This window comes from Haematobia irritans, chromosome 1 (genome assembly GCF_050003625.1).
Source record: "Haematobia irritans isolate KBUSLIRL chromosome 1, ASM5000362v1, whole genome shotgun sequence".
Taxonomy (NCBI): domain Eukaryota; kingdom Metazoa; phylum Arthropoda; class Insecta; order Diptera; family Muscidae; genus Haematobia; species Haematobia irritans.
The window spans coordinates 2,408,737-2,435,558 of record NC_134397.1 but is presented as its reverse complement, the minus strand read 5'-3'; the positions used below and the strand labels follow the sequence as shown (position 1 = coordinate 2,435,558).

The 26,822-nt window shown below is 35.0% G+C and overlaps 7 protein-coding genes and 1 long non-coding RNA gene across 8 annotated transcripts; 4 read left to right on the top strand and 4 right to left on the bottom strand.

Moving 5' to 3' along the window:
* Positions 1-1,383: 1,383 nt before the first annotated feature.
* Positions 1,384-3,152, top strand: LOC142220013 (protein arginine methyltransferase NDUFAF7 homolog, mitochondrial). Its single transcript, XM_075288857.1, has 4 exons — positions 1,384-1,814; positions 1,871-2,494; positions 2,616-2,795; positions 2,852-3,152. The coding sequence occupies exons 1-4, from the start codon at positions 1,488-1,490 to the stop codon at positions 3,014-3,016; spliced, it is 1,296 nt and encodes a 431-aa protein (XP_075144972.1). The 5' UTR covers positions 1,384-1,487; the 3' UTR covers positions 3,017-3,152.
* GCC88 (GRIP and coiled-coil domain containing 88 kDa) lies at positions 3,030-5,408 on the bottom strand. The gene is made up of 2 exons (XM_075288856.1): positions 5,167-5,408; positions 3,030-5,099 (listed from the first exon to the last, which is right to left on the bottom strand). The coding sequence occupies exons 1-2, from the start codon at positions 5,246-5,248 to the stop codon at positions 3,127-3,129; spliced, it is 2,055 nt and encodes a 684-aa protein (XP_075144971.1). The 5' UTR covers positions 5,249-5,408; the 3' UTR covers positions 3,030-3,126.
* A 4,437-nt stretch (positions 5,409-9,845) lies between these two features.
* Positions 9,846-11,075, bottom strand: LOC142220014 (dnaJ homolog subfamily C member 17). The gene has a single exon (XM_075288858.1). It carries the CDS (start codon positions 10,897-10,899, stop codon positions 9,997-9,999), a length of 903 nt encoding a protein of 300 aa, XP_075144973.1. The 5' UTR covers positions 10,900-11,075; the 3' UTR covers positions 9,846-9,996.
* A 504-nt stretch (positions 11,076-11,579) lies between these two features.
* LOC142237074 (uncharacterized) lies at positions 11,580-12,059 on the top strand. The gene is made up of 2 exons (XR_012722323.1): positions 11,580-11,808; positions 11,866-12,059. It is a non-coding gene; the product is annotated as an uncharacterized LOC142237074 (long non-coding RNA).
* A 567-nt stretch (positions 12,060-12,626) lies between these two features.
* On the top strand, positions 12,627-13,630 carry Dph3 (Diphthamide biosynthesis 3). The gene is made up of 3 exons (XM_075288855.1): positions 12,627-12,809; positions 12,867-12,941; positions 13,001-13,630. Exons 1-3 carry the CDS (start codon positions 12,702-12,704, stop codon positions 13,067-13,069), a joined length of 252 nt encoding a protein of 83 aa, XP_075144970.1. The 5' UTR covers positions 12,627-12,701; the 3' UTR covers positions 13,070-13,630.
* Positions 13,603-16,280, bottom strand: Arfip (ADP ribosylation factor interacting protein arfaptin). Its single transcript, XM_075288854.1, has 5 exons — positions 15,813-16,280; positions 15,246-15,744; positions 14,509-14,674; positions 13,853-13,960; positions 13,603-13,792 (listed from the first exon to the last, which is right to left on the bottom strand). Exons 1-5 carry the CDS (start codon positions 15,973-15,975, stop codon positions 13,742-13,744), a joined length of 987 nt encoding a protein of 328 aa, XP_075144969.1. The 5' UTR covers positions 15,976-16,280; the 3' UTR covers positions 13,603-13,741.
* Positions 16,281-20,715: 4,435 nt separating this feature from the next.
* Positions 20,716-21,665, bottom strand: LOC142220009 (uncharacterized). The gene is made up of 2 exons (XM_075288852.1): positions 21,138-21,665; positions 20,716-21,072 (listed from the first exon to the last, which is right to left on the bottom strand). Exons 1-2 carry the CDS (start codon positions 21,521-21,523, stop codon positions 20,766-20,768), a joined length of 693 nt encoding a protein of 230 aa, XP_075144967.1. The 5' UTR covers positions 21,524-21,665; the 3' UTR covers positions 20,716-20,765.
* Positions 21,666-22,969: 1,304 nt separating this feature from the next.
* Alg1 (ALG1, chitobiosyldiphosphodolichol beta-mannosyltransferase) lies at positions 22,970-24,615 on the top strand. Its single transcript, XM_075288851.1, has 3 exons — positions 22,970-23,604; positions 23,659-23,939; positions 23,989-24,615. The coding sequence occupies exons 1-3, from the start codon at positions 23,042-23,044 to the stop codon at positions 24,492-24,494; spliced, it is 1,350 nt and encodes a 449-aa protein (XP_075144966.1). The 5' UTR covers positions 22,970-23,041; the 3' UTR covers positions 24,495-24,615.
* The last annotated feature ends 2,207 nt before the right edge of the window (positions 24,616-26,822 follow it).

Sequence of the window (26,822 nt, the reverse complement as noted above, 5' to 3'; positions counted from 1 at the left end):
TCCTACGGAGTGAAATTTTAGACAAACAAAATTCCCCTTTCGTATAAAGTATTTTCGTTTAGAGGAAATTGATCTGAATGTTTGATAAGTGAATCAACGATTGTCTCTAAAACTTGTGTCAAAAGGAAACTTTGTTTGTCTAAATTTTCGTTCCTCACAAAAAACTCTTCTTTCAGTGTAAAGCATGTGCACTGCTCATGAAAATTGCTTGAAACTGAAAGTAAAATTTCCAGATTTTAGTCATCGTATTCATTTAAATAATGGCAGCAAAAATCTACAAATTTAAGATTTCAAATCAAGGCTTGATTTCTTTAAAACTCAAACAAATTGGATGTTATAAATCCAGAATCTGATATAGTCTTCATAGGTAGAATCTTTAAATTTATATTCGGGAAGCGTACTGGTTGAACTTATCTTCTTGGGAGAACATCTGTCATCAAACCCCCTGAAATTCTATATATTATCAAGTAACCCGCCACGACGAAAAGTTTTCAAAGTAAACTATAATATTTGATTCATGGTGGTGGGTATTTAAGATTCGGCCCGGCCGATCTTACTACTGTATATACTTGTTTTAAGATAGAATCATAATCATAAAAACGACATGTAATTCAGGTCCTACCTTAAAAAAAACATGTTGCCTAGCTTGTTTTCTCAATAAAAAACGAAAATAATTTCGGATAACTTTAGTTTTGTAAAAAATCAAATTTTAGTAAGAAATCTGAAGAACCCCCTTGGATACCTTGCCAAACTCAATATTTGCCTATATTTACTCAGAAGCACAATTTTACACAAATCAAGCATAAAGGGATGATCGTTTGGCCCGGTCGAATCTTATGTACCCTATACCAGGGTTAGCGTAGCAAATTTTCCTCACGCACGAAAATCTTTTAAATGTCGTGACTCACAAAAAATATCGTGACCCACGAGAAATCTCATGACCTACAAATAATTTTATGAGAAATTTACCAATTAAACCTGACTGAAAATATGAGTATGATCGAGAGATCGAGAGCGTTATAAAACTCTTAACATTTAGGATGTCACTAAAATTATAAATGAATTCAACAAGTAAGCATTTTATGTTGGTAAGCGGGATTATTTTCGTGAGCGTGTTTTCCGAAATTCGTTACTCACGCACACTCTCGAAGATGACTCACGCTCACGCAGGATATTCGGTTGGTTAATCACGCTCACGCACACTCACGTCATTACAATCAGCGTGACTCACGCATGAGTCACCTCTACTATGGTGTCTATATAACGGACAGAAAAAACCGTCTAGCCAATGATCGGAGATGACTAAACTGCTCTTGTATGTAGCATCTACAAATACTTCCCTTTGGTTTATTGGGTGGTGTCAATTTTAGGTAGCACTCTTTGTTCAGTCAAGGTAGCACTGAATTCTTGCTTGTCGTTCGGTACTTTCGAAACAGCTGACTGGCTCATGCCCCTTGTGTAATTCAAATCTAATAAAAGCGGTGATTATGCTGAGACCAATATTGGGACAAATTATTGGTTTGCAGGGACGACGTTATTCTTACATATCGGTAAAACGACCAGCGTTTGAGACACAACCTCCCAGAAATGCAAAGAAAAAACCCGCCGACAATGTTCCCAAAGACAACAAAGGTAATATCGATCTCACGAAACACCTGCAGGCCAAAATATTAGCCACAGGGCCTATTCCAGTAGCCGAATATATGCGAGAAGTGCTAACTAACCCTCTTTCTGGCTATTATATGAACCGAGATGTATTCGGAAAAGAAGGTGACTTTGTAACATCACCAGAAATTTCCCAAATATTTGGAGAGGTAAACTATAAACAAGAATATTGTATGACAATGCATCTAATCCTCCATCTAATTAGTTAGTAGCAATATGGATCTTAAGTGAATGGCAAAAATTGGGCAGTCCAAAGTTCCAACTGGTAGAGCTGGGACCTGGAAGAGGCACCTTAGTCAGAGATGTACTCAAAGTATTATCAAAATTTCAATTGAATAAGGAATTTTCAATAAATCTAGTCGAAATAAGCCCTCACCTCAGCAAAATGCAAGCACAACTACTTTGCTATAGATTCGATGATGCCGATCCCAATGTGGACGTTTATTATCGTAAAGGTGAAACAGCTTCAGGAACTAAAATTTATTGGTATAGCCGACTTGAAGATGTTCCGCAACAATTTTCCATTGTTATGGCCCATGAATTCTTTGACGCCTTACCAGTTCATAAGTTTCAACTTGATAATGGGGTGTGGAAGGAAGTCCTAATAGATGTGGGGGAAAACTCAGATTTCAGATATGTCTTGTCGAAAAATCAAACACCACTTTCTAAGATTTATACTCCTATACATGGCGAAACGAGGAAATGCTTGGAATACTCATTGGAAGCGGATCGACTGATTGGTTTATTAGCTGAACGTTTTGAGCGCAATGGGGGCATTGGTTTGATAATGGATTATGGGCATTTTGGCGAAAAGGATGACACATTTAGGGTAGGTTACAAAAATTAATTTGATATTTCCTGCAGTTATATCATCCGCTCCAAACCATAGTATCTCATATGAATGCTATCCAGTTATACAATATACTAATTATTGATTTAATTGAAAATAGGCATTCAAAAAGCATGCCCTGCATGATCCTTTACTATCTCCCGGTACTGCTGATCTTACTGCAGATGTTGATTTTCGACAAATGAAGTATGTGGCAGAGCGAAACAATCGCACAATATGTTTTGGACCTGTAGAACAAGGAGTTTTCTTGCAAAGAATGCAAGGAGAAGTGAGACTAGAGGTGTGTATTTATAGCTTGCGCTTATGTTTCTCTATATCTAATTAACTAAATTTTAGAACCTACTAAAGCATGCTCTACCAGAAAATCAATCAAACATTAAATCAGCTTATCAAATGTTGACACACCCTGACCAAATGGGAGCAAGATTTAAATTCTTTTCAATGTTCCCATATGTTCTGAAAGATCACCTGGCGAAATTTCCCGTTAATGGATTCCATTGAACAAAGACTGCTATCTGGATATTAAATATTTATTTTTTTTGTATAATATTTGTAGATCGATAACAAAGGTTCAAAACCAAAAGTCACATTAAAGAATAAAAAAAACTGTGTTACTTCTTCTGTAGAGAAGCGTTAATGATCTGCATTTCGGAAGGTGTGAATTGCAGAACAGCACTTATTGCATTCATCATGTGACGCTTCCCATCGGCATCTTTGGATACAATATAGCTTATGATAACATTCTTAAGATACTCCAGATTGGCTCCTTCCCGGGTTTTACAGCGTTCAAGTCTATCGACTTGTTCTTCCAGAGCGTCCAATTTGTTATTTAGCTCCTCTTGTATTGTGACTTTATCATGTATTGCCTTTCGCATTGAAGTCTCTGCTTGATATTTTGCTTTTCTTAGATTTGTTATTTCTATGTCTTTTCGGGCTATTTCATTTGCGTAATGAAGCATATGGAAATTCTCACCCACGGACAGTTTTTTTGCTTTGAGGGAAACTTTCCGAACACTCACAGCTATTTCATCGTTGCTCTCAGCGTCCGAGGAGACAACACTTGCAGTGGCAACATCGTTAAGGGCCGTATTGTTGGAAGCATGGATGATCTCAAATGATGTTTGCAATGCTTTAATTTCTTGCTCTTTCTCGTCTAGCAGCTGCAATGAACGTTGTCGCTGTTTTTGTAGCTGTTGCTCCATTTCATTGAGTTTGCATCGATAATCATTTTCCATATCCGATTGAATTGTTTTCCAGCTGTTTCTTTCTTCTTTTAGACTTATCTGTAACTTTTCGTTGTAATGTTTCAACTCCAATTCCTGTTCGTCAATGTTACGATTCAATACCTTGACTTTTTCTTGCAATGTCGCTATGTGAGACTTTTGCTGACCTATCTTGTCTTTGAGTCGCTCTATTTCAGCATTAGATGTCTCCAAGAGCTTTGCTGAGGCATTTAATTCTTGTTGACATTGCGTATGATCTGTTCCGACTGAAAACAGATTCGTCAAGTCCATGGGATTTGTGGAACGCGCATTTTCCTTTAGTAATACCTTCTTCAGGCGCATTATTTCATCGACGATTTGACCGATATCAATATCCGTAGAAGCGGAGCGCTTTCCAGAATTTTCTATGTTCGCACTGGTTCGGACACTAGATGTCTCGCTGGTTGCTCTTTCCAGATCTTGCAATTGTCGCTTTAATACTTGTATTGAATCTTGGTCTTGTTGCCGCAACCTGTCATAGTTTCCCACTGTCTTACTTAGTTCGGCCAATCGTGCTTCTAAATTTGCAACACGATCTTCGTGAAGTACTGCTTGCTTGCGAGACTCTTCTTCAGCGAGTTGGACTCGTCGCTGTTCACTTTTTATAGCAATAGCATGTTGTTCCTTCAACTGATGCATTTCCTGTTGAAGTTGCTTCAGAAGAACTGCACTGTTTTGTGTGGTTTTAGTCTCCATTGTCCCCTTCTCTGCGTGCATATGCTTCAATTGTGTCTTAACGTCCTTCAGTTGAGCTTGTAGCTCACTTACTCGAACATGTTCCGACTCATTGCTGGCAAAATTTGTTTTAAAATTATTCAATTGCATTTCGATATTCTCTTTCAGGTGCCTCTCGTCGGCATACAATTTTTGCAATTCTCTAATCATCAACATTTGATTATTGGTTTCCTTTTCACGCTCTTGGCGCTCTATTATCCACTTGGCCTTCACTTCGTCAACTTCAGCTTTACCCCGCTCCTTAATTTCTAGCAATTTAGTTTGAAGATCGCTTATGGTTTGGTCTTTTTGTTGTAATTGCGACCGCAGAACCTTTTTGTCGGCTTGGAATGATTGTTCCATACGTGACTTTTCAGCAGAGAGAGTAGCCAAGGAGTTCATAAGAGTAGCTAACTGATTTTGAATATTTGCTTTATCCTCGTTGCCACCTGAGGAAGTTTTAGTTTCACTATGTTTTTCAGCTGTCTCTGCCGCACTATCAACGTTCTTCGGTGAAGTGTTTTCATCCTTTTGAGCTGTGAGAGCCGCCAGGCTTGTTTCCAGTGCTTCTTTTTCCTTTAGCAATCCCTTGTATGCAGTTACAACATCTTAATGGCAACAAGGATTATGATTCAAAATGCTAATTATTAATGTGTAAACAATAGACACACTTACCTTTCAGTCGCTTCTCATATCGAGACAGTTGTTCTTTCTGGGAATTCACCACGGACTCTAGATCTCGTTTCGTTCGGTCCATCTTTCAGCAATATATGTACAACAATAAATATTGTGAAGATTTTCTTAGAATTCAGTGCCACATATCCTAGTCAATATATCCAATTAATATTTTTTGTTTTCGTTTTGCTTGTTCGTGGGTTGGTACACAATCTCTGCGTCGAGTCGAAACGTATGAATTAACACAATAGGTCTGTTCAGTGCCCACCATATGAAATTAAGTAAGTTGATTTATTTAGTGTTGACGTACACCCAAAGAAATTTGTTAGTAGGGACAGCAGAAAAGTCTGCTAAAACAGCAGAAAGTCTGCTGAAAAAGGGACTGCAGTAACTGTTTGCTGAAATAGCAAACATTTCCTGCTATTTTTTAAGCTCGATTACTGCAAAACATGTTTTATTTTGGCTGAAACAAATAAAAATGTCAACTGACATATATTGTCTTAACATAATTAAAACAATATTTTATCAATACCTAAAGTATTTGACCAAAAATCTGAATATTTATCGAATTGAGGCATAACAGCAAACAAAATGTTTGTTGATCGTATTTAGGAGCTTGTAAGTATATTACAGTGCAAAAATATATCAAAAACTACTTTTGGTTCTTAAATATGCTTTGAGGAAAATTTTATAACCTAAACATTTTATAATTTGTTGTTCATTAGGTCCTGAAGTACAAAAATATAACAGCAGACATCGACTGTTGTTTTTAGCAGACTTTTTTCTATGAGCGTATTAGTAGTCCACTGGCCAAATAAATTTTAAGGCCGGTACTCTGTTCGGTTTTCGCGTTGAAACTCCATACAAAACCAAAAAATGCGAAAAATTTTGCGAAATTTTTTCCATTTGTGATACTTTGTTTTTTTCGTGTTGAAAAACTGACGTTTATAGGCCGGTACTATGTTCATTCTTGCGAAAAATTTTTATGGAAACCATTATTTCGCACATAGAAAGCGGCGTTTTTTTAGGTAGCTTGGAGCGCTATTTTACAGGGAGCGATATTGGATTAAGTTGGTGGTTGTTGCTTGTTTTTACAAAATAACATTTTATTTTTCCTTGGGCAATTGATCTGCTATTTCTTTGATCCTTTGTATAGTTTCGGAACAACAATATGGTCCGTGTTTGATTTATAAACCCGCACAAATAGTTTTTAATAACTAAATAATTTCTTAATTCACATTGCAAATGGCGCCGTGCTATAAACGTCAGTTTTTCAACACGAAAAAACAAAGTATCACAAATGGAAAAAATTTCGCAAATTTTTCGCATTTTTTGGTTTTGTATGGAGTTTCAACGCGAAAACCGAACAGAGTACCGGCCTTATAGCACGGCGCCATTTGCAATGTGAATTAAGAAATAATTTATTTATTAAAAACTATTTGTGCGGGTTTATAAATCAAACACGGACCATTATTTTGTTCCGAAACTATACAAAGGATCAAAGGAATAGCAGATCAATTGCCCAAGGAAAAATAAAATGTTATTTTGTAAAAACAAGCAACACCACCAACTTAATCCAATATCGCTCCCTGTAAAATAGCGCTCCAAGCTACCTAAAAAAACGCCGCTTTCTTTGTGCGAAATAATGGTTTCCATAAAAATTTTTCGCAAGAATGAACATAGTACCGGCCTTTACTCGGAAGTAAATGGACAACGGAAAAAGTTGACAAATTAGTGCAAAAAGACACCCATATGCGATATTTTTTTAGTGATTGGCAATGTGAAAAAAATTTTATTATTTTTTATTACTTAATATTTTTTCGTTGCAAATTATAGTAAATATTTGTTATTATTATTCTGAAATAATCCACGTAAGGCGATTTGCTAAATCAGGATTAGGTCGATCGAAAATATTGCAATGGAACGATCAATGTCTTTGATATATTTATTTTAATTTGACTTTATTTTGTAATTCGAAGCGTCAGGTGGCCAATTTAACAAAAATTACAATAAGACTACAAAAATATTTTAAAATCAAGATAAAAAGAAAAGCTTAAACTAATTATAATATTATTTTAAACAGAATAATATTCTAAATTAATCGGGACTCGTAGTTACAATTTATTTTTTTATTTTTGTTTAATTTTTTGTATTTGTTTTATTTTTTTTATTTGTATTTACTAAATTAAAGGCTGGGGAGCCAAAGCTCTTGTTTTTTTTTTTTAATTTTAATATGTTAAATTTATTATGTTTTATACTAATTCTAAAATTTTTATTTTTATATTTATTTATTTGCTTAATTGTTATTAATTTCTTATAGATTTTTTTTAAATATTTTTTCTTAATATTTCTGTTATTGTAGATAGTTTGCTGCATAAATTTGTAATATATTGTTAAGTAGGCCAGGTTTGGCTTTGTATACTCGTATATTACTTTGGAGAATAATAAATGAAAAAAAATGAAATGGCATTTTTTATAAGAAATCATTAAACATATACGATTTCGTCACATAAATTAATACAATGAATGAATTTCAACAATATTTTTAAGAGATATATATTAGACTTAAACTATTTCTTCCGATAAAAAATTACTCCTAAAACTAGCCGGTATAAAACCGCAATGTTAATATAAGTGGTTATGTATATATATTTTTAAAGTTTTTATATTTTTAAGTTTTTTTGATATCAAGTAAGCTCTGTATATCATATATTGGCGCAGTTGAAGGTAATTTATTACAATCAGCTCACAACAAAAATGGTTGACACCAGTCCATTTCTTCAAATTTATTTAAAACTTTAAAATGTATAAACTTTAGAATACACAAATATTGAACTGAAAATTGTTAATATAGTTTATATTTTTATACATACCTCGTATATATCGCGATTGATTTCATGTGTTTAAGGGAGCCACCGTGGTTAGCATACCCGCCTTTCATACACAGGGTCTTGGGTTAAAACGCAGTTTCGACCAATCCCCAAAAAGTTTTTCAGCTGTGGATTATCCCACCTCAGTAATGCTGGTGATATTTCTGAGTGTTTCAAAGCTTCTCAAAGATGTTTCACAGCAATGTGGAACGCCGTTCGGACTCGGTTATAAAAAGGAGGTCCCTTTTCATTGAGCTTAACATAGAATCGGGCCGCACTCAGTGATAAGAGAGAAGTTCAACACTGTGGTATCACAATGGACTGAATAGTCTAAATGAGCCTAAAAAATCGGGCTGCCACAATGCCTAACCTATGTGTTTAAATATTCGTGTCACTTTGTCAAATATATAATATTCTTGTATTTTCCTAACCATTTTTTTGAACTATAAGCTAAATTTTTTCGCATTAAATTACAAAATATGATTTTACTTCTTGATCATAAAAAACTCATTTTGGAAATTTGGTATTCATGTAGTCGTGGGTTTCTTTATCTTCTGCTAAATCCAATGATACATAGAAATCCTCGCTATTACATGTGGAACAACATCGCTGGTCCATTACCATACCACAGATAGTAAACTTGTGCTATCAATGTGTACTACTTGATTCTATATTTATTTTTTATTTCAAACATCAATACATAGGAAGCCTAATAAGGCCTATAATACATGTATTGTAAGATTAACTACTACGACTAAGTTGTACTATAACTAATTTAATGGTAAATTTTTTATCGATGATAAATAAAGGGTGATTCTTTTGAGGTTAGGATTTTCATGCATTAGTATTTGACAGATCACGTGGGATTTCAGACATGGTGTCAAAGAGAAAGATGCTCAGTATGCTTTGACATTTCATCATGAATAGACTTACGATCTGCCACAACGTCGAATTTTCAGTGAATGGGCCCTAGAAAAGTTGGCAGAAAATCCGCTTTTTTATCGACAAATTTTGTTCAGCGATGAGGCTCATTTCTGGTTGAATGGCTACGTAAATAAGCAAAATTGCCGCATTTGGAGTGAAGAGCAACCGTTCAAGAACTGCCCATGCATCCCGAAAAATGCACTGTTTGGTGTGGTTTGTACGCTGGTGGAATCATTGGACCGTATTTTTTCAAAGATGCTGTTGGACGCAACGTTACGGTGAATGGCGATCGCTATCGTTCGATGCTAACAAACTTTTTGTTGCCAAAAATGGAAGAACTGAACTTGGTTGACATGTGGTTTCAACAAGATGGCGCTACATGCCACACAGCTCGCGATTCTATGGCCATTTTGAGGGAAAACTTCGGAGAACAATTCATCTCAAGAAATGGACCGGTAAGTTGGCCACCAAGATCATGCGATTTGACGCCTTTAGACTATTTTTTGTGGGGCTACGTCAAGTCTAAAGTCTACAGAAATAAGCCAGCAACTATTCCAGCTTTGGAAGACAACATTTCCGAAGAAATTCGGGCTATTCCGGCCGAAATGCTCGAAAAAGTTGCCCAAAATTGGACTTTCCGAATGGACCACCTAAGACGCAGCCGCGGTCAACATTTAAATGAAATTATCTTCAAAAAGTAAATGTCATGGACCAATCTAACGTTTCAAATAAAGAACCGATGAGATTTTGCAAATTTTATGCGTTTTTTTTTTTTTTAAAGTTATCAAGCTCTTAACAAATCACCCTTTACATTACAATTAAAACTTGGTCCCCCAACCACAAAGTATTGCAAAATTAAATAATATAAAAATATAATATATAATATATATTCCGAAAAATGTTTTTTTTTTAATAAGCAAAATTTGTCAACTACAAATAAATATATGTACTTTATTTCTATAAATAATCAAGCAGAATTTTCTTTTTCTAAATAAACTATGATAAACTAAATAAATGCTCTAGAGGTTCAATATGTTCATTCCAATTCATCTTCCTTTTGAATTTGCTCTATTAAACGTTTGCGTTCTTCAGCCTGTCTTAATTTTCTCATTACAAGATCTTCATAGTCATGTGTGGTATTTGGTGGTGTTTCGCCTTTCTTCGAGTTTACGCCTTTTCTCGATAAATCCACCCATTCCATACGCAGAGGATTCTCCATCGAGCCTTTCTCATATGCCAGAGCCATTTCAGCCGCCTCCAAATTTTTGAATTCGATCATAGCGCTGCCACTCTTCTTACTCATTACCAAAGCAACAACATCACCATACTTTTTCATATATGTCATCAATTTTTGCTCCGTGTACCCGCCATTCTGAGGATCTTTTTTGTCTGAACTCCATTTGATTTTCAAGCGATGACATTGGACTTCGTCACTTTGTTTCTTTTGTTGCGCTTGATCTGCTAACGTTGCTCGCAGTTGTTCTCTGAGTAGCCTCTGTTCTTCCTCTAAAAGACGGGAGCCTTCCCTTCTTAATCTATCAATCTGTTCTCGTAAGAGTTCCTCATCCGTTTTCTGTACCACCGTATAGGAAGAAGTACGACTGTACTGAGCATTCAATGCTTCCTGTTCCCTCAACAGTAAATCGTCCTTAAGCTTTTGCCTTTTGCTATCCAATTGTTGATGCCGCAGTTCCGCAGCCTTTCTAGCCTTTAACACTTTGTCATAGGCCGCTTTAGCAGCCGTATCTGTGAGTACTCCAAGTGCTTTTGAAAGCTCATGGAAGAGTTCTGCCGCCTTTGGATTGTCAGGATTTTTATCTGGATGGCACGCCAAAGCCTTTTTACGGTATGCTTTTCGTATCTCATTCTCTGAAGCTTCAGGATCAACGCCCAAGACGTCGTAAAGATTTGTATCTTCAAACTTGTTTGAGCTGGTCATTTTTTCCGGAATGAAAATTTGTTTATTGTTTACAATATGCCAGTGACACTCACTTTAAACGAATGTCCCCGTTTTATGTACTCCCTACTTCAAAAACGTTTTAGAATGAGATTAGATTTTGTTTTAAAAAACATTCCCCGAACACTTTGAAAATGCCTGAATTGAATATGGAGTCCACGGTTATTACTGGAATGTGATTAAAATTCAAATATATGTCATGGGTATGTAACAGGGATGGAAAATACAATTTTTAAGAAAGTACAAAAAAGGTATTTTTTGAGCGGAAAGGTACTTTTTACTAAATTTCAACAAAAATTTCACTGGAAGATTATTGTCAAGAGACTGAATTTTAAAGAAAATAAAATTTTGACAAAATTTTCTATATAAATAAAATCTTGCAAAAATTTCTATAGAAATAAAATTTTGCAAAAATTTCCTATTGAAACAAAATTTTTACAAAATTTTCAATTGAAATAAAATTTTGACAAAATTTTCTATAAAAATAAAATTTTGCAAAAATTCTATATAGAAATAAAATTTTGACAACATTTTCTACCGAAATAAAAAATCGATAATATTGAATCGCATTCTTTTTTCTTTTTTTGTTTTTGACTATGTCTTTTACAAAATCGAGATTTTCTTCCCACATGAAGTTGTCTGTTTTGCCATATCCCTGCCAGCATTTCAAAGTTCCATTTCAACCTCATCGTTACCACAGACTCGTAAATGTCACTTCAACCATCATGAAAAGGTACATCAAAAAGTACATGCAAGTAATTTGCCATCCCTACTGTTAAAAAAGCCATTTTTTTGTGAAACGCCAAGCGCAACCAGCTTGTTATATTTTAATTAAATAAAAACGAAAATAAAGTTCTGAAAACATAGATTATACGCTTAAAATTGTGAAAGGTATATTGGTGAACAATTTGGTGATTTTCCAAATGGAATAAAGTGATTGTTTTTCAGATATTTTACAGACACGCTGCCTCCATGGAATAAAAACACTGGTTGATAGACGCAGCAACATGTAACTCGCTACTTGTAACTCAACATCATCATTAATGCCAAAAATTATGTTAAATGTAATGTGATAGTGGTATAAATGTTATATTTTTAAGAATTTGTAAATGTTTAATCAAATTAATAAATATCTAAACAAACGTGTTTTACTCGACCACAATGATTCTTTTACAACTATCTTAAAATGCACTTTTTCTGATTGTTTGGAGGGTCCCTTATTGGCGTCGTTCTAAATTGATCTATAAAGGCACCTAATAATTGCACTCATGCGAAACATTTTTGTAGTAACTTGGCGTGGTACAACTTCTCAATAGTGACGGCGCTTTTCCGACGAGTTTTTGATGTCGTATATGATTGTTTTCGACGTAGTCGGGATTCTCAAAAGAGTCCCCAAATTCAAAAAATGTTGGCAGGGTATTTGTAAAAGACTATTAGCAAATAAGGTTGATAAAGACTTTCTCAAAATATTAAAATATTTTGTCAAAGCCATTGTACCATAAATCTGATATCGACTCAAAAGTGTCTACACAAAAGGTACTAAATCCTTCGCGGGGGTACTACGGTACTGACCGGGGTGAAAAAGTATTGAAAAAAGTACTATAGTACTGCATTTTCCATCCCTGGTATGTAAACATTAGTTCAATAAACAAATGACAATGACATTCAGAAACCCTAGAAAACAAAATTTCTGATAGGTTAGCATCACTCATTCATTCATTATGTTATGAGTTATGAGTCAGTTTTCAACGTGCTTTTGCCTTTATTTACTTTTATAAAACAGAATGAGCATTTATCACGATGAAGTTGAGATCGAAGATTTTGAATATGACGAGGAAGAGGAAATGTATTATTACCCTTGTCCATGTGGCGATCGATTTCAGATTTCAAAGGTGAGTTTGACCTAACATTTGTGCGAGGAGATACTCGAGGAAATATTGTGTTTCTAGGAAGAGTTAATTGAAGGCGAAGAAGTAGCCACTTGTCCTAGTTGCTCGTTGATAATAAAGGTTATATATGACAAGGTAAGTGATTAACATTTTTATATTACGTGCTACCTACTTATTTCTTCAAAATCTTTTAGGAAATGTTTAAAGCTGAAGAAGATGAGTTGACCGAAAAATTGAATCATTTGCAATTGGAAACGAACTAATGATTATATACCCGTTGGAAATGTATTACGGAAATATGTCAGAATTTTGGGATGTTGGATCTGACCAACGATGAATTCGAGAGCAAGCCCCCCATGTGATCCTATCAAAGGGAAATGGTTTCGAGCATAGAATAGCATATTGATGAAAAGTTGAAAAGATTTTGAATTTCTATATATAATGCTGTGTTTATATTTACAATTTAATTTACAACCAAGCACTTATGTGAAGAAAGAGACGAAGGATACTGCTATATTTGGAGAACGGTATCATAGTGAACCCACAATTCAGGCAATGACATATTTTGGTATTGATGTTTAGAGTGGGGGTTGGATTGGGCCTAATAATAAATATCCCAGTGCAATTAGCGGATATAACCACTCCCTAATAGTTTGAATTAGCAGCAAATGCATTTCTCCATTTTTCTCATACAAATTACTCTTACTTACTAATACATCGCATTCTAAAGTACGCCATTCTCTTTTTTTCATATAAGTTCAATTAAATATATTTAGTACACAAAAAGCCATAAAAATACATATATGTACGATTTATTCATTTTACTTTTTTTTTTCTTCTTTGTAGTTAATTAACCATAAGATTATATGAGTGGACAAGAGAAAATACTTTTGGTTTTGTTCAAGGAATATTTCGAAGATTTTCTGTGGCGTTTACTACTGCTGCTGTTCAAGCCATGACCCTGTTACTGAATTAGGTGACTTTAACTAAAATTAACATAGAGCAGTTCAATGAACATCAAAAGGAATCATATCGAAAATACTTACTTTTATATTGAATTGTTTTAAAGTTGTTTCGAGCGCAGCAGCATTTCCGGAAAAGTACGCAGAAATTGCATTGTGTAAAAGCACCAATTGCTTATGCATAACTTTGATCTGCAATAAAAGGAATTCAATATAAAGCAGCAGTTATTGAAAGAGAAAAAAAAACATTTTTAGGTTTCAGCAAAATTTGATTCTCACAATTTCACAAACCTGTGTAGTAAGAAAAAAAATGCGGAGGGTATTTCATATCTTAGTTACACGAAATACCTTCCACATTGGGGCACATTGAGCTATGAGTTATCTTAAGCATTTATTCATTTAAGCATGTCAGTAAAATTTTTAAAATTCAGATTGGTTCATGAGAAGGGAAATGTAGATTGACTTCAATGGTAAAAAATACAAAAATGTCTTATAAGGTTTTTTTAATTCACGTGGCAATTGTCTGAGTGCGCACTGAGGCGGTGATTGACGCTGTGACTCTAATACTCTTTAGTCCAAATATCAAAGCAAAATGCTCTATAACGTTTTCTTAACTAGTTTATCCAAATAATTTCGTAACTTTCCAATGTAATAATATCCAATCCAAATAACTTCTGAATGTACTTATATCATAATTTAAATTGATGGAATTGGAATGGATGGAAATTATTTCTGCTTACCCTGTTCTCATCTAAGAACTGCATTTTTATGGCAACATCGTCCCTTAATTTCTCGTAAAGTTCTTTGTGTTGTGTGTAATTTTTTTGTATATCCTCGGCTGTAGAAGACTGAGGTATTTCAGGTTTGCTATTTTCCAAATCCATACGGTAGGCATCAAACTCAACCCTAAATTGAAGAAAAAACAAAATAGAACTTAAACTAAAATACAAAAGTTATTGGAATGTTTATCGAACAAGAGGGTCTTACACAAGTAACTTTATTTTATTATGAATACATATAGGGTCAAAATCAATTTGAAAAAGGTCTTGTATGTATCCATTTTATCTCTTCATACGCCCGTGTTAGCGACAAAAATCTAAAACTAGAATTTTTTAATAGTGAGCTAAGAATCTTTAGTTCCTACAAAGATCATTCTAAACGGCTATGGCAAGCCTTTGACTCTATCAAACATATAGCGCGACTAAAATCTACATCGACAAAATGGCCCAAGAAAAGCTATATTCAAAGATAATGTTTTCATACGAACTAGTTTTACACGTACAAAACTTTCGCGCGGAAGAACTACGAGTTTCGAAATAAAAATATTAATGATGTTTCCACTTAGATTTACATGCTAATAGGCCTGTTTCACTTAACCGAATATAGTGAAAGTCTTAATCCACAATCTACTTGAAAAACAAAAACTTTTGTGACACAGTCGAATCTTAATGTGCACAACGAATAACCAATTTCTTACCTGGCTGTCTCATATTGTCGTATGGTTAGCAGAGTATCATCAATTGTTTTATTGCACAGTGTATTCACAGATGAAATGAAAAAGTTGAGGGCATTCAGAAGAAGTTCCCCATTTTTCGTTAGAGATCGTTGAGTCTCTGAATTGCAGGTAAATTCCTTCTGCAGTTCTGGATTTTTCTGCGCCAAATCAGCAAATGCATCCGCCAAGGCATGTTGGGTAACCACAACATGATGGAAATGTGAGCTGAAAGCCCTCGCAAGACGTAAAATAGACAGGTATTTACGTTGCGTATCTCGCAACTGTTCAATTTGGGCCTCCAATTCCGAATCTACAGTCCTTACGGACTTTCCTAATTTTTCAAGCATGATTTGTCTGGTACATTTGTACGTTGATATACTCCAATTTTTGATACTGTCAATTTTTGAGGCACCTGTACGAAGTATACTCGAATCCATACCATTATGTGGGGGACTTCTTGGTGACATCGGTGTTGTTGGGGCTAAAATCCCAAAAAAAAAAGAAATTCAAAAGGCTGGCCATCCACCAACGGTTTAGAATACAACCCACCTGAATGGTTTCTAAGTGGTAAACTTGTAGGTGGTGATTTAAAAGGGGGACAAGTGCTGGAATCCTCAGTTCCCGTATGAACTGGATTATCACTTTCATTCATGGACGGTGTGTCCTTTAGCATTTCATGTATACTACGCTCAACGCGAACCGAATGGGCCATATTAAACTCTACCTTTTACCCTTCTATTAAAAATTGTTCCTCTATGCTCAACAGAGTAGAGTTCACTGACTTTTTTCTTCTTTATCCTGAAAGGCTATTTCCTCTGACCAAATTAAAAACTCGTTTCGTTTTTGTTCAGTCTAATTTCGTACATCTGACGAATTTATTCCATCACAATTAGTTAATAAAGTGAACATTACTCCGTAATATCTTAGCAGATACTTTTCAATGGAAAAAATTACCGTGAAATTAACGAAGGGGAAGTCGACGCTGAAAATTTTTCATAGAACGTCAGTGATGACAGATATTCGTTATCAGGGTTGTTTTGCCATATCGATGGCAACGATGACGCATCGATAACAGAAATCGAAAATGAAGTGGGAGATTCCACTTGAATCAGAAAAGCTTCCTACGCCGTCTCTATTCATTATCTAGAACTGTTAATACAACACCTTGGTTCCGAAACCGAAAACTGCCTAGGGAGGTGATTACACTAATATGCAGAGTCAGATTTGGTCATACTTGCGCCAAGGCACATTTGTTTAGAGTGAATATGACAGACAGCAGTGCATGTGAATGCGGATCAACGCAAACCATCGACCATCTCACATTTGAATGTCCCAGCATGAGTCTTACATCAAGAGATTTCCTGATTAGGAAACTTCGCAATGCTGGTATCAGACAACTCAATTGCATAGAAATATTGAAGAAGGATACTGTAATTTCAAAACAACAATCAGATATTCCCACAACTTTTAATGATACCCACAACTAAAACCCAGGAAAGGTGGCATCATAGATCTGGTGTCTCAGCCACCTTTTACTACAATTCATATGTGCTGAGCACATATGAAACAGAAGAAGAAGAAGAAGAAAAGCTTCCTCCACAACAATCTGGATAAAGTTTGTATTATGTAAGATTTTCCAGTTGAAAAAAAAAATAGAAAGTAGCCGCGAAAATGAAACTGCGCTTCTGTTGTCACAGAAAAATCTAGATTATAGACATCTGGATGTAGTTCTATTGGCAACATTCGTATCCACATTATATCTTGAGTAGCACTTGGTAAAGCCATGTATTTAGCCTCTGTTGTTGATAAATCTATAGTTTGCTGTCTTTTATGTTTTTATGTATATGTTCATATCTAATTACTGATCTTTGATTTTCCAAGGCGTAACTTCATGATTGCCTAATTCACATTATACTTCCAAAAAAAATGCCTTATAAAAAGGAATTTCAAATCCATTTTTATTAGATTCTGAGCATAATGATAGAGCTGTTTCAAAAGTTATGGCAAAGTGGTTTATATTTTGCAATGTTGCCCTTTTTATTAGAATCAAAATCACCGTTAGATATGCCAGACTAGAATTGTTCGACTTTCCACCTTGCTAAATACCTTCATTCAATTTTAGGCAAATTGTATTTCATTGTTAACCTCTCACGAGCAATTTAATTTATTGCCATTATGCATTTAAAAATTCCACGTCCATTAATATTGAATTTATTTGTAATCAAAGTTTTTGTTTTTTTTTGTCGAGACTACAACAACATAGATTGGGACGGTTTTATGGAATGTGTTGGCCACTTTGATCCATATGTTGTCTTCAATGCTATGGATGTTGATACTAAGTGGGCATATATTTCTTCACTTTTTACTGATCTATTTTCGTATGTGCCCATAGTAAGAAGGAGGGTTCGTAAGGTTAGGAATTGGATGCATGCTGAGGATATTAGGCTCTCAAGATCTCTTAGAGATCTTTCTTTTGCTGCTTTTCAAGGACTCAGGACAATTGGAGAACTTATTGTAAGTACCGCAATAAAGCTAAATCGGTTATTAGGAAAGCTAGGAGGAAACATTTGTCTGGTCTCTTTGAAGGGTTGGACTCTTCTGGCTTGTGGAAGCTTCTTCGTAACTCGGGATGTGTTGGTGAGGATTCTGTGGACTCTAACTTGGATGTTAATGATGTCAATCGATTTTTCACAGGTGTATCTTCTTCTCCAAATTATTTTGAGGATTTGGACCTTAATGGCCTGATAGAGTCTGAGTCATCCTTCTCTTTCCACTGTATAGATGAGTTTGAGTTGGTTGAGGCCATGGGTAGGATTACCTCCAAGTCAGTTGGTATTGACGGAATAACCATTACTTTTTTGAGGATAATCTTTCCATATGTTTCCACCATTATCTTGGATCTGGTAAACTCCATTTTGACAACATCTGTGTTCCCATCCGAATGGAAAAGCGCTCGAGTAGTTCCGATTCCTAAAACGCGCATAGTCTCTGGACCTGAGGATCTTCGACCGATCTCCATTTTGCCTACTGTATCGAAGGTGGTTGAGCATGTTTTGAAGGGTCAACTGCTTGAGATGTCGTCTAATTTGTTGCACAGTTCTCAATTTGCTTTTCGTCGAGGTCTTAATACGACACATTTGCTTCTTTCGTTGACTGATTCCATTCGGGCTGAAATTAATGATGGGAAATTGAGTACGCTTGTGTCACTAGATCTATCCAAGGCATTCAACTCTATTAATCATTTGCGATTGGTTGCCAAACTCAATGATGAGTTCAATTTTTCTCCCTCTGCTTGCAGGCTTGTATATTCCTATCTATGTAATAGGTCCCAATTTGTTGTTCTCAATGGTGCTCAGTCTAGTACTCTGCCGCTTTATTCGGGCGTGCCTCAGGGCTCAGTTTTGGGTCCATTGCTTTTTATTTTATATGTGAATGACCTATATAGATATACCGATTCCAGGAGTTGTAAGACTTTCATGTTCGCTGATGACATTTTCTTACTATTTAATGGCTCTAGTTCTTCATCTGAAATTTTTGAGAGTGATATCAATTCCTGTCTAGATCGCTTTCTGGTGTGGTCTTCTATTAACCATCTCACAGTGAACGCGTTGAAAAGCAGAGCTATGGTATTTAGGTCGTCTAGAGGTTCGTTTGCATGTCCTAGGTTTTTCCTAGGTCAGGAGGAGATTCAGATTGTGGATAGGCATCGTTGCTTGGGTGTAATAATTGATACTGATCTTTCTTTTCAATATCATATCGATTCCGTATCAGGTAGAGTTTGGGGGACATTGCGTAGGATTTATGGGACCAACTTATTTTTGCCTCTTCCCGTTAAAATTAAATTGGCTCATGCTCTATTGATGTCCCTAGTATTATATGGTCTTGAAGTTGTTTCTGGAACTATCTTGCAACATTTTTCTAAGTTGAAGCGCATTGTCAATGTGATTGTACGCTTTGTATATAATGTAAGGCGTAGAACTTCCATTTCTGCATATGTAGTACGATTCCTTGGATGTTCGTTTAGGAGATTTGTTGATTATCGCAATATCCTATTGTTTTATAACATCATCCACACTTCTAGACCTTTAGATTTGGTTTCTACTTTTACCTTTTCGCGTTCTATTAGAAATGTTCAGATATTTATTCCTCGTATAAGGAGGAATATTTATGCTAGATCTTTTGTGGTCAGAATAGCTCGGTGTTGGAATCGATTGCCTCTAGAACTACGCATTTTTTCTCATTGTAATAACGCATTTCGTCTCAAACTCATGGAATATATGGCTAGTGCTACCTAAACTGTAAGGTTCTTGGACGATTTGCATCTCATCTATTGCATACACACTTGGTATATTCTATGTAACTCCTATGTATTTTTAAGTTATTGTTATCACCGACTCTGGTTTTTGAGTTATCAATATGTGATTTTTGACAAATCGTTCGTCTCGAGGCAAACGAAAATTCCACGAACAGGCAGTAACAATTGCTTTAAATTCAGGAAGTGATTTATTCACCCAAAGAAATTTGTTAGTAGGGACAGCAGTCACTGTTTGCTGAATTAGCAAACATTTCCTGCTATTTTTTAAGTTCGATTACACTAAAACGTGTTTTATTTTGGCTGAAACAAATAAAAATGTCAACTTAGGAGCTATCCTAACATAATTAAAACAATATTTTATGAATATCTATAGTATTTGACCAAACATCTGAATATTTATCGAATTGAGGTATAACAGCAAACAAAATGTTTGCTGATCGTATTTAGAAGCTTGTAAGTATGTTACAGAGCAAAAATATATCAAAAACTACTTTTGGTTCTAAAATATGCTTTGGGGAAAATTTATAACTTAAAATTTTTTTAATTGTTGTTCATTAGGCCCCGAAGTACAAAAATATAACAGAGGACATCGAATGCTGTTTTTAGCAGACTTTTTTCTATTTGAACATCTAATGAAAATTTTTTCCAGTCAATCCATATTTTTCTGTTACACTAGATATATTCAGTAAATAAATTTTGCAATATAGGATTTTGATGACCTTTTAGTTAATTATAAAAACTGTCTACGACACTTTTGCAATTTTGGTGGTAAATAATTGCATTTTCCCTATCGTTGTGAACCCACAAGAAACAATGAACTATTTGGGGAGAAGTACGAATTAGTAAATCTTTATACCTCATTTGTGTATAATTTTTTCCAGTTTTTTAGTTAATTTAACTAACGTACGTAAAAAATTATTACAGTAAAAGATATTTTCTCCAAACATAATAATTCCACGAACTAAAATAAAATAAAATTGGCTTTTGTGAAATAGAGTTCAATTTTTTTTTCGAGTGCACGTGAAACATTCTTAATGACGTAGTTTGGCCACTCAGAGAAACCAGCCTTTAACAGGCTCAATTATATTGCCTTCTAATAATATTCTTATGCGCAGGAAACTATAGGATACACATATGTAAGTAGGACACAAGTTATATACAAAACTAAATTGTCCACAAGGTTTTATTTAATCCAATAGAAAATCGTTCCCATTTGTGGAATGTGGGGGATTTGATTTCGAATTAAGTCTATTTACGTCTACAAGCTTCGAATATTCCACCAAATCTGCAGTAAATTTTTTTACTAAATGCAGAGCCTGCATTTCGCTCAATTCGATGAGTGAAGATGTTAGGAATTCTCCGAAAGCTCTGAACTTCTTATTGTACAATTCTTCAGTGTCATCTAAGAAATTCGTATCTGATGATTGTGGCATATTGTGTTGTCCACGGTTATTTGGTATCTGCTGTGTGTAATCATTTGTAACGTACCCATTCCTGCAAAAATTTACCATAATTGAAGTACATACATATAAAACCAATAACTTTGTCCCTCTACGTACCTATCATCATCATCATCACTCGAGGTGTTCCTTATTGGTAGTTTTTGCTGCTTGGTAGGAAATTCGACTATTGTTGATAATTCGTCAAAAAGAGGCCAGCTGGAAATAGATCCTCCATTTGTGTCAACTCGCCGCTTTTCCACGTTATATCTATTTCGTAATTGTATCATTCGACTTTTTACAATTGCTTCTGTGGAGTTCAATGTGCTTGCAATTGATCTCCAGTATCTGTTGGCAATGGCTCTATTGCGGTAATTGGGATGATTTGGATCGTAAAGTATGGGACAGTTTTTAACCTCCTTTATTAAATTGTCATCAATGTTTCTAATCATTTTTGACTCATTCAACCTGGGTCTTCCCCTTTTACGTTTCCCTAAAGCCGACATAGTGCGTCCCTTCGGTTATCTGTTGTAATCCCTGGCACAAGGTGATAGTTTCTTACAATAAAAAAAGAGTCCTTATTTTTGTATGTTCGTCAGACGTGATTGGGATTTTGTTTACCACGTATTCACATGAAATTGATAACACGACAAAGCAAGCGAAGATTCTCTATCTTAATTGCGTTTTAAGAAGTTTTTGAAATTTGATTGCAGTCAGCTGACCACTGTAATTTACAGAATTCTCAACTTTGGAACTTTATTTTCGCGACTACTTAGCCATAAATTATGAAAATTATAAATAAAAACAAATATATTCCTTTAAAGTCTTGCAGAAATCTATAGGAACAAGAAAATGCGCATCAAATGAGTTAATTTACCTAACTGACCTTTAGGTTTAGTTAGATTTATCATTAGGTAGCCACAGTGGTACAATGGTTAGCATGTCCGCCTTTCATACATAGGGTCGTGGGTTCAAACCCCGTTTCAGTGGTGGATTATCCCACCTCAGTAATGCTGGTGACATTTTTGAGTGATATAAAGCTTCTTTAAGTGGTTTCACTCCAATTTGGTATCACAATGAACTGGATAGTCTAAGTGAACCTTAAATATCGGGCTGCGCGTAAACCGAACATAAATGAATATAGAGATATATTCAAACGGGAAAAACTTAAGTGTGTAAATGTAATCATAGCGAACACTTGTATTTCTCATGGGAAGCCTAAAATCCGCGACGGAATACTTGATGTCTAGCGGAATTTCGCCAAATTAAAATCTATTCTAATTCTTTGATGGAAAATGGTATACATATTTTGAATTTGACGGCTCTTCTGAGAATCCCAACCACGACGAAAACAGTCGTATACGATATCCAAAATACGTCCAGAAAGGCTCCTATTAATTACACTCTTGCGATACTTTTTTTGTAGTAACTTGGCGTGGTACAACTTCTCAATAGTGACGACGCTTTTCCGAGGAGTTTTGGTTATCGTTTTCGACGTGGTGGGGATTCTCGGAAGCGCCGTCAAATTAAAAAAATGTTGGCAGGATATTTAATTGTATAGAATTTTATATGATTTTACAATATTTGGTGTTTAACCAAGAGAACAAAGTAAAGAAAACAAATTAAAGCCAAATTAAAAAATCACTCAATTGCAGACGAAAAAGATCCATCTACGACGTGCAGACAAACTACTACGTTGTGAATTCACTTTCGTTGTCTATACCTTACTTGGTCTATTGAAATGCTGGCAGGGATTGGGCAATGTTGTTTCCTGGTATTCTGCTTCTTCAAAAAATTTATCAAATAACAAGATATTACATGTTATTATTCATGATGATATATTGACATCAAAAACACATAGAAACAATAGAAAAGGAAATTTTTTGGCGACATTTTTGTTGTCGCCTTCCGTCTATCGCTATGTTTATATTTGCCAAAATAGTATTTTTGCGACTTGAATTAGGTCGGTCCCAAAATTATCCCTTTACGTGTTTAGATGGTTTGGTACATTTTGCTTTTCTAATATGACTGAAACGAAGACACGTCCACGAAATGTTTGTATTGTCGTTTTGGGTGATATAGGCCACAGTCCTCGAATGGAGTATCATGCATCAAGTTTTCTGGAACACAATTATAATGTCGATCTAATAGGATACGTGGAAAGTAAACCCCTAGATCATTTGTGCACGTCACCAGCTTGCAAAATACACGAATTGACTCCCGTACCAGTGACTAATCTAACACCTTCCTTGAAATTGATATTCAAAACATTCTGGCAAACTCTGAGTCTAATGATTGCCTTGGCATCTATCCGGAGGCCGATACATTTTTTGTTGCTACAAAATCCACCAGGAATACCAGCGTTGGCTGTCTGTTATCTGTACAGTCTTTTGACACGTACAAAGTTTGTCATAGATTGGCATAACTATACCTACACAATACTGGGACTGGGTATGGCAGGTGCATACAATAATCGGTTTTGTCGTTTGGCCAGGTGGATAGAGAGAACATTTGGTTCCAAAGCAGATGTCAATTTGTGTGTTACCAATGCAATGAAAGAAGACTTGATCAGTAATTGGAATATTAGGTAGGAATCAGAAAATATTTATTTTTACAAGTTTCACAATTCACTAATTTTTAGGAATGTCACAGTGTTATATGATAGACCACCACCACAATTTCATCCTATAGACTTATCGAAGAAACATGAGTTGTTTATGAAACTATCGAAAGATTTCCCGCATTTCTTACCACCATGTTATGATGATCTTAAAGAATCAGGTGTCGTGGAGAGTACAGCATTGACACAAAAACTTAGCAATGGCAGTGTAATCTACAAACCCCAAAGAATGGCTATATTAGTTTCATCTACTAGCTGGACACCTGACGAAGACTTTGGAATTCTTCTTGAAGCTCTTAAAGGTAATAAATGAAATCTTTTTAAACTGTTTAATCATTTTTTGTGTTTCAGTTTATGAAAATGAGGCTTGTAGAAGACCCAAAAGTTTTCCTTTCCTTTTGTGTATTATAACAGGAAAGGGACCTCAGAAGGAAGAGTATCAAAGGAAAATCGAAATGCTGAGTATGTCTCATGTGGCCATAATAACTCCGTGGCTAGAAACCGAAGATTATCCTACCGTGTTGGCGGCTGCTGATTTAGGTGTTTGCTTACATTGGAGTTCTAGCGGTCTAGATCTGCCCATGAAAGTTGTTGACATGTTTGGTTGTGGCTTGCCCGTTTGTGCTTATGACTTTAAATGTCTTAACGAGTTGGTAAAGCCTGGGCAAAATGGGTTCATATTTCAGAGCAGCGAAGAGCTTGCAGACCAATTAATCTTTTGGTTCGAAAAATTCCCCAATAATCCCAGCCTCATAGAATCCAAGGAAATATTTCGAAAAAATTTGCAAATATTCCAATCACTGAGATGGCATGAAAATTGGACCAGTATAGCCCTGCCAGCATTTGAATTCGAGTAATTTTATTGTTTATCTGTTGCACTAGGTATTAAATAAACAAAAGGTTCTATAAAAAATAAGACAATTTTAATGGTATATTACAATATATGTAAAAAGAAAGAATATATTTTGATAACTATGACACTTCTATTTTTGCTTACAAAAACATTTGTCGTGGAACGAATGCTGGCAGCGTAAATGTGTCTCATCTCGGCCATTCATTTTCTCTAAACAAATGGCGCACGTATCATTTCGTCCGAAACGAAAGTGAGATTTATGATGTTTATATAATGTTACCATTTTTGCAAATTATTAATCAAATATTGTAAAAATTTAATTATTTTCACATTGATATATGATAGTGGCCACCTAACGTCTCGGTATCCTTTGGTGGCAATTAACAAGAACTAAAACATTCAATACAATATAAAAAAAATTATGCTTCAATCATGTTGAGAAATTCAATATTTTGGACAAGTTTGCGTTTCTTATGTGAAAATCAAAAATATCACGGAATGTTACTGAATTGATAATTTGGACTACTCCTACATGCTATATTAGCGTTTGCAAAAAACCGTAACCTTATTATTATTTTGCACTCTCAATTTTGGGTTCCGCAAGTGAAACATTCTTGTAGTAGTGTATACATTATCCCTGTCATTTTTTTTTTAACCCTGGAAAGTCATCCTTATTTTTTATACACTAACGTCATCCTTCGTCATTTTGACTACGGCTTATTTCAAGACGCTATAATTTACATCGTAAGCAAAAATGAGAACCAAAATTGTGTTTATTTTCTTGTTCAATTTGTTTTTAATTAGTATAAAACAAAAATTCGTAAAATGGTTGAATTAGTATAACTTAAATTTATGATTTCCCAAACGACTAAAATGCATTTTAAATCGAAAATGAAATTACGCGTCGTCATTTTGACGAAGGATGACTGTCCAGGGTTAATTTAGTAGTTTTCAAACGTTTGTTGGGATGAAAAAAGCCGACAAGTCGTATCGATCCGACACTGTAAGATTCTTTACAAACACCGACATTCCGTCCGGAATAACTGATAGTATGTAAAGCGTATAAGAAATGCATTGCTACCCTGCCAGCATTTCAAAGTTCCATTTCATACTCATAGCTACTACAGACTCGTGACACTGCAACAATCGCCAACTGTGATAGTATTTTGCCATCACTATTCGCATGAAATTATTTTGCCATCACTACTGTTAGAAGAGCCATTTTATTTTTTGTGAAACACCAAGCGCAACTAGCTTCTTATAATTTATTTAAATAAAAACGATAATGAAGTGCTGAAAACATATTATTTCGCTTAAAATTGTGAAAGGTATATTGGTGAACATTTTTTGACTTTCCAAATGGAATAAAGTGATAGTTTTTCAAATATTTTTCCAGACGCGCTGCCTCGATTGGGAATAAAAGCACTGGCTGATAGACCCTACAACATGTAACTTCTAACTCAACATCAATCTTTTATTAATGCATAAAAATATGTTAAATGTGACAGGGTGAAAACAGCTAACAGAATCCTGACAAACAATTGTTTCTGCAATGAAACATTATCGAGATTCAATGTGGTACCAACGGACCAATGTGATCAATGTGGCAGACTGGAATCGCCATCCCATATTATCTTCCATTGTGAACGATATGGCACTCAAAGACAAGCCATAGACTAAGAAAATATACCTTCCTTGGTCTATGGATTTGATTGCAGTCAGCTGACCACTGGAATTTACAGAATTCTCAACTTTGGAACTTTATTTTCGCGACTACTTTGCCAGAAATTATGAAAATTATAAATAAAAACAAATATATTCCTTTAAAGTCTTGCAGAAATCTATAGGAACAAGAAAATGCACACAGCATAGACCAAGGAAGGTATAGACATCTCAAGTGAATTCACAGCGCTGTAGTTTGTCTGCACACCTCTCTCTTTAACGTCTGCAATTGAGTAATTCTTTAATTTGGCTTTAATTTGTTTTCTTTCCTTTGTTCTCTCGTTGAAACACCAAATATTGTGAATGTTTATAAAATACTATTCACCTACACCTTTTTTGTAATGCAAATTTACTAATTTATACGGTTATTCTCGTTTTCCAAAAAGAAATTGAGTCACTTGACTGCGCAATTGAGTGGAATGACTGCGCACTGCAAATAAACAAAACCATGGTGAATTATCAAGGTATGTCCCTATATTTTCTTGGTCTATGCACACAGCATCTGTAATTGAGTGATTTTTTAATTTGGCTTTAATTTGTTTTCTTTCCTTTGTTTTCCTGTTGAAACACCAAATATTGGAAAAACATGTAAAATTCTATCTATCTACAC

Coding starts and splice junctions, on each gene's coding strand:
- LOC142220014 (XM_075288858.1), bottom strand. CDS start 10,899: ATGACCAGCTCAAACAAGTTTGAAGATACAAATCTTTACGACGTCTTG.
- Alg1 (XM_075288851.1), top strand. CDS start 23,042: ATGACTGAAACGAAGACACGTCCACGAAATGTTTGTATTGTCGTTTTG. Junction 23,605..23,658: donor ATCAGTAATTGGAATATTAG/GTAGGAATCAGA, acceptor ACTAATTTTTAG/GAATGTCACAGTGTTATATG. Junction 23,940..23,988: donor TCTTCTTGAAGCTCTTAAAG/GTAATAAATGAA, acceptor TTTGTGTTTCAG/TTTATGAAAATGAGGCTTGT.
- Arfip (XM_075288854.1), bottom strand. CDS start 15,975: ATGGCCCATTCGGTTCGCGTTGAGCGTAGTATACATGAAATGCTAAAG. Junction 15,745..15,812: donor ACCACTTAGAAACCATTCAG/GTGGGTTGTATT, acceptor TTGGGATTTTAG/CCCCAACAACACCGATGTCA. Junction 14,675..15,245: donor CGACAATATGAGACAGCCAG/GTAAGAAATTGG, acceptor TCTTCAATTTAG/GGTTGAGTTTGATGCCTACC.
- LOC142220009 (XM_075288852.1), bottom strand. CDS start 21,523: ATGTCGGCTTTAGGGAAACGTAAAAGGGGAAGACCCAGGTTGAATGAG. Junction 21,073..21,137: donor AGTGATGATGATGATGATAG/GTACGTAGAGGG, acceptor AAATTTTTGCAG/GAATGGGTACGTTACAAATG.
- Dph3 (XM_075288855.1), top strand. CDS start 12,702: ATGAGCATTTATCACGATGAAGTTGAGATCGAAGATTTTGAATATGAC. Junction 12,810..12,866: donor ATCGATTTCAGATTTCAAAG/GTGAGTTTGACC, acceptor TTGTGTTTCTAG/GAAGAGTTAATTGAAGGCGA. Junction 12,942..13,000: donor TAAAGGTTATATATGACAAG/GTAAGTGATTAA, acceptor AAAATCTTTTAG/GAAATGTTTAAAGCTGAAGA.
- LOC142220013 (XM_075288857.1), top strand. CDS start 1,488: ATGCTGAGACCAATATTGGGACAAATTATTGGTTTGCAGGGACGACGT. Junction 1,815..1,870: donor TTTCCCAAATATTTGGAGAG/GTAAACTATAAA, acceptor CCATCTAATTAG/TTAGTAGCAATATGGATCTT. Junction 2,796..2,851: donor AAGGAGAAGTGAGACTAGAG/GTGTGTATTTAT, acceptor ACTAAATTTTAG/AACCTACTAAAGCATGCTCT.
- GCC88 (XM_075288856.1), bottom strand. CDS start 5,248: ATGGACCGAACGAAACGAGATCTAGAGTCCGTGGTGAATTCCCAGAAA. Junction 5,100..5,166: donor ATATGAGAAGCGACTGAAAG/GTAAGTGTGTCT, acceptor GTTGCCATTAAG/ATGTTGTAACTGCATACAAG.